Raw genomic sequence first — 10,069 nt, forward strand, 5'->3', positions numbered from 1 at the left:
GTCTATTATCGGACAGATTGAGTAAAAAATATTTTTCTTCTAATGAAAGGTACGGAGCCCCTTAAGGGACATTCAATATTATTATTTATCTAGCTGGCTGCACGCGGCGTGCACAAAATCAGACGACTTTGTTTCTAACGAAAGCAGCGTGTTTATTTTGGAGGGGGCGTAATCATCAATGCAGCCACTATGTTACATGTTAAGTCAGATAGAATGGGGATTTTTGATTAATGTTGTGAGACTGCCTTTTTGAGAGAGAGAAGTCTTTTATAGCTAAAAATTCATAAGATGGAATTTGCACTCGGGATTTATACGTCGGTGAAGGGCCAAACCCACTTATGTTTTATAGCTAAGAAAACAGCGAGGAAGAACTGGTATATGTGCAGGTAAACTTGGGGAATAATCATTTGATAAAAATTGCTGCCGACGCGTGATTGTGAATTAACGTTATCAGCTGACCTTGTACCGGTACATTGCGCACAAAGGCCTCAGCACACACAATGTAACATTGCCAAGCCACAATTGCCATGCTCGACATAATTATATCGTGTGCACAAGATAACAAAAAGAATTTGAATGTCCCTTTTTATAGAGGCTCCGTAGAAAGGCAATGTTTCCAAGAACAGACGACAAATAGAGATGGAATTTAGTACAGGCATCATTTTGTCGACTGTTACATGTATTTTATTGATTTTTTATGCCCCGCGGCGAAGGGGCATACTGTTTTCGCCTTGTCCTTCTGTGGGTGGGTGGGTGGGTGGGGTGGTGTGTGTGTGGGTGTGTGTGTCAGGACAAATCTTGTCAGCGCGATAACTTGAGAAATACTTAACATATGAACTTCAAATTTGGTTTGTGGATTGTCCTTGGTAATCCTAAGAAGCCTTTTGCATTTGGGGCCGAAAGGTCAAGAGTCAAGGTCACAGTGGCTGAAACAATAGAAATTTTGTCAGCATAACTTGAGAAATACTTAACATATGAACTTCAAATTTGGTTTGTGGATTGTCCTTGGTAATCCTAAGAAGCCTTTTGCATTTGGGGCCGAAAGGTCAAGGGTCAAGGTCACAGTGGCTGAAACAATAGAAATTTTGTCAGCGCGATAACTTTACATATGAACTTCAAATTTGGTTTGTGGATTGTCCTTGGTAATCCTAAGAAGCATTTTGCATTTGGGGCCGAAAGGTCAAGAGTCAAGGTCACAGTGGCTGAAACAATAGAAATTTTGTCAGCATAACTTGAGAAATACTTAACATATGAACTTCAAATTTGGTTTGTGGATTGTCCTTGGTAATCCTAAGAAGCCTTTTGCATTTGGGGCCGAAAGGTCAAGGGTCAAGGTCACAGTGGCTGAAACAATAGAAATTTTGTCAGCGCGATAACTTTACATATGAACTTCAAATTTGGTTTGTGGATTGTCCTTGGTAATCCTAAGAAGCATTTTGCATTTGGGGCCGAAAGGTCAAGAGTCAAGGTCACAGTGGCTGAAACAATAGAAATTTTGTCAGCATAACTTGAGAAATACTTAACATATGAACTTCAAATTTGGTTTGTGGATTGTCCTTGGTAATCCTAAGAAGCCTTTTGCATTTGGGGCCGAAAGGTCAAGGGTCAAGGTCACAGTGGCTGAAACAATAGAAATTTTGTCAGCGCGATAACTTGAGATATACTTTACATATGAACTTCAAATTTGGTTTGTGGATTGTCCTTGGCAATTCTAAGAAGCCTTTTGCATTTGGGGCCAAAAGGTCAAGGGTCAAGGTCACAGTGGCTGAAACAATAGAAATTTTGTCAGCGCGATAACTTGAGATATACTTTACATATGAACTTCAAATTTGGTTTGTGGATTGTCCTTGGCAATCCTAAGAAGCCTTTTGCATTTGGGGCCAAAAGGTCAAGGGTCAAGGTCACAGTGGCAAAAACAAAAGAAATTTTGTCAGCGTGATAACTTGAGATATACTTTACATATGAACTTCAAATTTGGTTTGTGGATTGTCCTTGGCAATCCTAAGGAGCCTATCGATTGGGGGTCGAAAGGTCAAGGGTCAAGGTCACAGTGGCTAAAACAATAGAAATCTTGTATTTATTCTGAGATCATTAGGGATTAATCCATATAAAACCTACAGAAGACACTAATACTGTCAATGAACGTTCCATTTGACCAAGGTACATGTAAGTTGATGTTAGAGTGGTGTTATGTCATGGAAACAGTCACGGTTGCGGGGCATTTGTGTTTGTAAACACACCTGACTTGTTTATTCCTGCTTTTGATTGTAGATTCCCCACAACGAACTGGAAACATCGGAAACAGCGGCACAATCAGTGGTAGCAAAAACTCTATCGTTGTTGGTTCAAGTGGAGTTAATATCAATTACATCTTCCCGTTGCAGGGACCAGGTAAATGTAATCTTGTTCTCTAAGATGAAAGTAATTTGATATTAAATCTAAATTGAAATTTGTTTTTTTTTGGGTGGGGGAGATGATATCTATATATATAAGAGAGAGTTTAACTCCGCCTCCCAGACGATGTTTGCTCATGAAAGGATCCGAGACCGCTGGCTCCTGCGGCGCCAAAATCGCTCCACGTCCATGGAAAAATGCGGAGGGTGTCTTCGCCGGGTTGGACACCTCGGGTCGTCCTGATTTTCCCGTACGGACCGGCGATCCGTTTTGTCGATTTTTCGTGACTGCGTTTTGCGCAGGAATTTGCCGTCATGTGCGCTTTCACGTTGACTGCCTGTCCGCCCCCTGTGCTGGCTTTTTCTACGTGTCTAGACTGTGCGAGGTCAGCGGCTTCGACGTAGGGGTTGCGTTTACGTGTTCTACTTGGCTGTTTTGCAAATGAGTTCACTAAACGGTAGCAATGGGTTGACCTTGGCAAAATATTTTTTCTCCATGATGCGTGGCCATCAAGTGTCCCTATTCTTTCCTGTGCTTTGCTTGCCGCCCCTGCGCCGAGTGCAACGAATACTCAGAAGGACTACACATTAGTATGCCTTGCGCGGTCTGACCGAGCTATGCGTAAAACCATCGATGGCAACGCGTACTGCAGCCTGCTACACACCCTGGAAACGAGGTTGGGTCTACGGTGCTCGCTATTTGCAGCACAAGCATGTGACGTGATATAGTGCTCTATTATGGAACGCCAAAGAGGCATTTAATGTGATCATCGCATCGGTGATACACTTTTGCAATCGGTTATGCATATTCATGATCGGTGATGGACTTCGCGATCGGTGATGGACTTTTACCTGTGATGCATATTCACGATCGGTGATGGACTTTCGTGTTCGATGATGAACTTTTATACTACATAAACATGGACACTGATTGTCAGTTTCACAAGCTACTGAGAGTCACTAATTTTCTTTGCTACAACTATTACCCAATTCAAAATATTAATTGTTGACACAATTGGAGGACACTATTTATGGTTAAGTCTTGTAATATGTTGAATAATTAAGTTTTTAAATAGCGCCCCATATGTGTGCCACATTTGAAAAAGGATAGATCTTAGTCCCACATTAATGTTGCATAACATTTTTCAGGCTTTCAAGTATTTCTACATTTCCTACTTTTTCCTAGTTTTGTTTACCTTGCTCCGACTTTTTTCCCACTTTTTATCCCTCAACTCCGAAAAATGACATCTTACTGAATATTTTTTTCATGACAGTGATACACACAATTATCCTTATCATATTTGATTTGATTGAAGATGGTGCACATGCATCACACCACTCTGGTCATCCATCAGTTGACATATCAGAGAATCCACCAAGTACATCACAACAACCACCAACATCACATGTGGCCTCAGGTGCACAAGGTAATTATCAATGAATGTACCAACTCCAAACCAGATGTATACATGTACATGTAGTAAATGTATACCTTCTTTACATACTAGTCTCACACTTGTAGGATGGGAATAAAATGTTTTGTTCTTGTTAATTTGCAGTGTACTAAAGCACAGCATCTTTTTGCTTCCCATGCATGCCATGAGTTTGAGAAAATAAGACTTTTTTCATGAAAATAAATGTATCATCTGTCATTAATAGACCAATCCATTTAGCCCCGCCCCATTGTGTTCTGACCAATCACAGCCATGACTTATGTCTGACATCACATCAGTACACAAAAGTCCAACATACTTGCACGGCATGTGCGAGCAGCTGGAACATGCAGTGTGGCATTGGAGAGGAGCACATGTTAATTGCCTACGTGCACAGTGGATGGGGCTTACTGGATCCAACATGCGTGCAGACGCGTATGATGCGCGAGGCTGTAACATGTAGTGTGGCATTGGAGAGGAGCACATGATAATTGCCTACGTGCACAGTGGGCGGGGCATACTGGATCGGTCTATTGCAGAGCTTTTGCAACACTTGTTGTGTGAGTGACTAAGATTCATGCATCAGTGAACGGGAAGTTATTTCAATCCTGTCAATATTTATCCTCCCAAGCTTTAACCAACAAGTTTTTAGAGCTTTAACTTTTTGCATACAATGAGCCAATATTTCAGCTCAAAATGGTACTTTCTACAGACAAGGAGCCAATTTATTGCTTGGATGCCACAATGCATTGCATGGTTAAGTCATTCAACTCTATGGTCATTTCAACATTGTAGGATGCAGCGCCCCCAAAAAGATGAAGCTTGACAGTCCAACCCAAGATGCCGCTGATTGCTGTGAAGATGCCCTGAAGTCACACTACAGGGGGAAAGGTAGCTTTGTTAAAGTGCTTCCATGGGTAGGTGATGACAGGAAACACATTACAGAAATCTACACAAAGTTACAGTTAATACTTGGTAAGGACAGAGTCAAGCTTGCATCATATGATGATATATTACAACTTGAGACAAAAGAGGGAGACCCGATCCAAATAGCTGTTTTAACTGGGTTGGCTGGTAGAGGAAAGACCACACTGTTTGACAAAATGGCATATGATTGGGCAGTTGGTTCTAGTCAGGTACTACGGAAGTATAAACTTGTCTTCCTGTTGAAAATGTACGCACTGGAGCAGAGTTCAGATCTTGTTGATGCAGTTTTTGACAAACTCTTGGCTAAAGATGTAAGTATTGAAAGAGGTGCCCTGGATATGTTTATCAAGAACAGTCCTGGAAAAGTCCTTGTTTTACTAGATGGCTTTGATGAGCTCATGACTACCTCCTTGCGTGAATCCTCATTTGGTTCCATTCTGGAGATCCTAAGTGGTAAGGTGTTGAGGGGTTGCACTGTACTTGTAAGCACCCGCCCCTCACACTTTGACAGACTTGTATCAGAGAAACTGGTTCAGGACCCATTCACACATGTTGAGGTCATGGGTTTCAGTAGGAAAGATGTCGCCGAGTATGTTAGTAAATTTTACACAGCTGAACCTGTCAAGGCCAAGGGGCTTCTTAAAAAGATTAGATCATCAGGCGTTCTGTCTGCTTTAGCTGCAAGTCCAATGCTTCTTCTTTTGATGTGTGTACTATGGAGAGAAGACTGCACACTCCCAGAAACAATGTCACGTCTGTATCGTAATGGAGTTCTCTACATCTTCAAAAGAAAATCATTGGACTCAGCAAAAGATATGATTGAAATTGGCAAGGTTGCGTTGCATGGTCTTCTTTCTCCAGATCAGTCACTCTCTTTCAAAGAAAGTGACTTTAAGTCGATTGTGCTTGAGCTGGCTCTGAAAGCAGGTATTCTGACCAAACAGACAGACCGCAAGGGACTACAGACTCACAACTGTATTCAGTTTTTTCACAAGACATTCCAGGAGTTCTATGCTGCTGCTTACTTGCAAAGCTTGTTAGAAGCAGACCCAGAGGAATTTCAGAAGATGTTGAATGCAATCATGTCAAAGGGTGCAAGGACGTTTGAGTATCTTCTGCGCTTTTGTTGTGGTGACAATGAGGCATGTACATATGAGATTATGAAGGAATTTCTGTTGACGTATCGGAAGAAGTTGTCATTCAACTCAAAGATGGGTCAGTTGGCACTTCATTGTTTCTTTGAAGGTCAATCCAAACGTTTGCCTCCAGAGGAATTCATACATTCATTCATAACAGATAAATTTCGTATTCATAAGCTTGACAGGGATTGTCTGAACTCAGTCATATACTTTGTGAAATGTGTTGCTGAACAGACAAAAGACAGTGGCAACAAATACCTTGCTAATGTACATACATTGCATGTAAACCGTTGTAAATGGACATGGTTTATTGAGGAGTTAGCTGTTACCATGTGTGCAATGACAAATCTTCATGCTGTACATTCCAAGGACATTGCAGATATTGCTAAGTTGCTCAAGCATCTACCCAACTCACCTGAATTGGATCTTTCTGATAATAACCTGCGTGATACAGCAGCATTATGGTGCATGCATTTGAAGCAGTTGAAGTCCCTCACAAAGCTGGAATTGAGTCGATGCTCATTGAATGGACAGGACATCAAAAAAATTGCTGAATCACTCAGGGATCTACCCAACTTGGGTGAATTGAATCTTTTTGATAATAACCTGGGTGGTACAGCAGCATTATGGTGCATGCATTTGAAGCAGTTTAAGTCCCTCACAAAGCTGGACTTGCGTAAGTGCTCATTGAATGGACATGACATCAAACAAATTGCTGAGTCACTCGGGGATCTACCCAACTTGGGTGAATTGGATCTTTCTCATAATAACCTGGGTGGTACAGCAGAATTATGGCGCATCATGGATTTGAAGCAGTTGAAGTCCCTCACAAAGCTGGGCTTGTGTGACTGCTCATTGAATGGACAGGACATCAAACATGTTGCTGAATCACTCAGGGATCTACCCAACTTGGGTGAATTGAATCTTTTTGGTAATAACCTGGATGGTACAGCAGCATCATGGTGCATGCGTTTGAAGCAGTTGAAGTTCCTCCCAAAGCTGAACTTGGGTGGCTGCTCATTGAATGGACAGGACATCAAACATGTTGCTGAGTCACTCAGGGATCTACCCAACTTGGTTGAATTGGCTCTTTCTCGTAATAAGCTGGGTGGTACAGCAGCATTATGGTGCATGCATCTAAAGCAGTTGAAGTCCCTCACAAAGCTGAACTTGTGTCGCTGCTCATTGAATGGACATGACATCAAACATGTTGCTGAGTCACTCAGGGATCTACCCAACTTGGTTGAATTGGATCTTTCTTTTAATGACCTGGGTGGTACAGCAGCATTGTGGTGCATGGAGGTAAAGCAGCTGCTGCACCTTCAGAGGCTGGACCTCAGGGACTTGCACCTGACATGCCTGACAGAGGAAGACAAGAACCATATTGATGAGTCACTGAGTGACCTGAAGAAGAATGGATTAGTCATTAGGACATAAATTTCACTGATTTAAATCACGATTTAAATCATACAATTTTGTTTAAAACATCACTGATTTAAATCAAATGATTTGTTTTTTAAATCACTGATTTAAATCATTTGGTAACAGTCTTATTTTTGGCAAAGTAAATTGACTGAGGGTCATTTTACTCATTTAAATCAACTGATTCCACTTACATGTAATTACAAAGAGTAAGATATTGTTAACACATTCAAACACCCCTACATCATCAGCATCGACTCAACTAACATATTGGTTGTGCATAATACCCCAAATCATTGGTTTTGATTAAAGTCAAGATCTGAGTTTAAAAGTTTTTCTTCAAAGTTTTGATTTTAAAGGGAAGATAAAACATTTGCAAACATCAAAAAAACGAAATGATCAAATTATCACAAAATACCTTACTGGATTGTGAAGGAATGATATTCTAAAGTATCCTGTAAAATCATGTATCCTGGTGTGCTGACATTTTCAAGAAAATGTGTATTTTTCCAACGCTGGTTGGCCGAGCAGCGTTGGAAAAAACTGGCTTTTTTAAAAAAACCACTCCGAATTTTTCATAACAGTTGTTCCGTATTTTCTTTACAATTGATTACACACCCGTGAAGGGGTACAAGCCTGCCAGACTGATTCGCTGACCTTACAATTCCCCAAAGTCTATACATTTCTCTGCTTCATCTTAAGGGGTCAGGGAACCAGACTACAAGAACATGATTGGTTTTCTTGGTTTTTCCAGCATCTACAAGCCCAAAACGTGAACAAAATCAGATTAACAACATCTGCTATAACATACTAATCCTCCAAATCCATTTATTTCTGAAAATTGTAGCCAAAGCAAATGTTGTACATTCCCTTTTAGACAGCACACTCACGTTTGCTTTCATCTGTTCATCATTCCTAATTGATCTGTTTACAGTAATATTGTGAATCAACTGTGCTGGTGTACATGTAGGCTTACCTGAACCATCTAAAGGTGTATTAAAGTTCCAATTGATATCATTTATTCCTAACATTTCTCCATAAAACTTTTAGATTGAGTTTTAGCCTGGGGGTTTGGTCAGTATCAAATGAGGAGAATAATGCTCATTGTGATTTTTGGTAAGGTATGCTCCCCTCAAGGGCGGATCCAGAACACAATTTTGGGGGGGGCCAAAAAAAATTTTGGTTCCCCCAAAAAGTGGGTCAAAAAAATGACGGCGTGGGGTTCGGGGCCCGCTTAAGGGCCCCGAAAAATGTTTGGATTCTAGATGCTCTGTGGTGCGATCTGAGGCAATTTCTGATCACTTTAACCAATGTTTTTTGAGGAAAAGATGGTGGTGTACTCATTGCCTGCCTTTATTGCGATGTCACATAAAAAAAAAAAAAATTGGTTTCGTTTTTTTGGGGGGGGGGGCCATGGCCCCCTTTGGGCCCCCCCCCCCCCTGGATCCGCCCTTGGCTCCCCTGTAGTTGGAAAATATGTGAAAGCATTGCAGCGGTATGTGGCAGCTTTTTGGGTGCTATCACTATAAAAAAAAAATTGTGGCCAATACATGCTTGTTAATTACCATGTATAATTAATCCGGTTCAAGCATATTGGCGGGAATTTTGAAAAAAAAAATATATAAGTGGTAACACCCAAAAAACTGCCACCGCTCACACTGCAAAGCTATCACACATTTTCCAACTCTAGATTTACATACCTTGCCAAAGATCGCCATAAGCACTGCTGCTTTTGATCATTTGATACCGGTGGCCCAATTTTTGGACCGAAGCTGATAGCCTATTATATAATACCTTTTAAAGGTGCAAGGCCTGATTTCTGTTCTCCACCTTGTATGAAGGACCTTCAATCAAACACTATAGTTACAGAAGGATCAGTGCTGCCAGTTTTGAAATAAAAAGCATTTTTATGAAATAAACATGCCAATGAAAAACTGTTCTCATACAGGGTGAGTCAAAAAAAAATCGGAACCCCAAACCCCACAAATATATTTCATATTTAAAAACATATGTAGCACCAACAATAATAATGACTGGAAAGCCAATTTCATAAGCTACTTTTCAATGAAAAAAAATACTGAAATTGCTCAATCGGTTCAAAGAATATCACCATTCAAACGCAATGACCCTAAAACCTCTTTCGTCCGAAAATTTGATTTCAAGAATCGTCGTCACAATGGTCTTTAAATATCACCAGCGATAAAACCTTGGTTTAAAAGTTAAAAATATTCTTTTTATTGGTTTTGTAAATCATATTGTTTGCCTAACCAAGGCTGTTAATAAGGATACTGTGTATTACAGTTGTTGAAACAAGTATTCTGAGTCATTTTCTTTGATGTTCCAAGCAGTAAGAATACACAAATTGCTTTTTGTGGATGAAACAGGTTTTAGGGTCATTGCATTTAAATAGAGATATTCTTTGAATGGATTGAGCAATTTCATTATTTTTCATCTAAAAGTAGCTTATGAATTTGGCTTTCCATTCATTATTACTTTTGGTGCTACATATTTTTTTAAATCTGAAATATAATTTTAAGGGTTTGGGTTCCGCTATTTTGATCACCCTGTATATTTTTTTGTATATCTTGTACAATACCATGAATCATGTTTTTCAAATATCCACAAACAACATATCTCAGCTGTATCAATCAAGCCATGCACCTTGAACGTGTCTTCAGTATTAATGTACCATTGACCAAGTGAGGTAGACTACATGTACATGAAATCAAGTGATTTTTTTAAACCACTGATTCAA

At 40.2% G+C, this 10,069-nt stretch overlaps 1 protein-coding gene across 5 annotated transcripts in view; it reads left to right on the forward strand.

Annotated features, from left to right (window-relative positions):
- The window catches only part of LOC119723884, a 29,936-nt gene extending 22,237 nt beyond the window's left edge, over positions 1-7,699 (forward strand). For 4 of the 5 annotated variants that reach the window (XM_038194774.1, XM_038194775.1, XM_038194772.1 and 1 more), the window contains 3 exons: positions 2,272-2,391; positions 3,710-3,820; positions 4,622-7,699. In XM_038194774.1, the coding sequence (XP_038050702.1) occupies positions 2,272-2,391; positions 3,710-3,820; positions 4,622-7,329 (2,939 nt within the window). In that variant the 3' untranslated portion in view covers positions 7,330-7,699. The remainder of the gene's footprint in view (positions 1-2,271; positions 2,392-3,709; positions 3,821-4,621) is intronic. The other variant, XM_038194776.1, reaches the window with a different exon arrangement.
- Positions 7,700-10,069: the final 2,370 nt, after the last annotated feature.

The sequence above is a fragment of the Patiria miniata genome, unplaced genomic scaffold (assembly GCF_015706575.1).
Source record: "Patiria miniata isolate m_02_andy unplaced genomic scaffold, ASM1570657v1 HiC_scaffold_17, whole genome shotgun sequence".
Classification (NCBI taxonomy): domain Eukaryota; kingdom Metazoa; phylum Echinodermata; class Asteroidea; order Valvatida; family Asterinidae; genus Patiria; species Patiria miniata.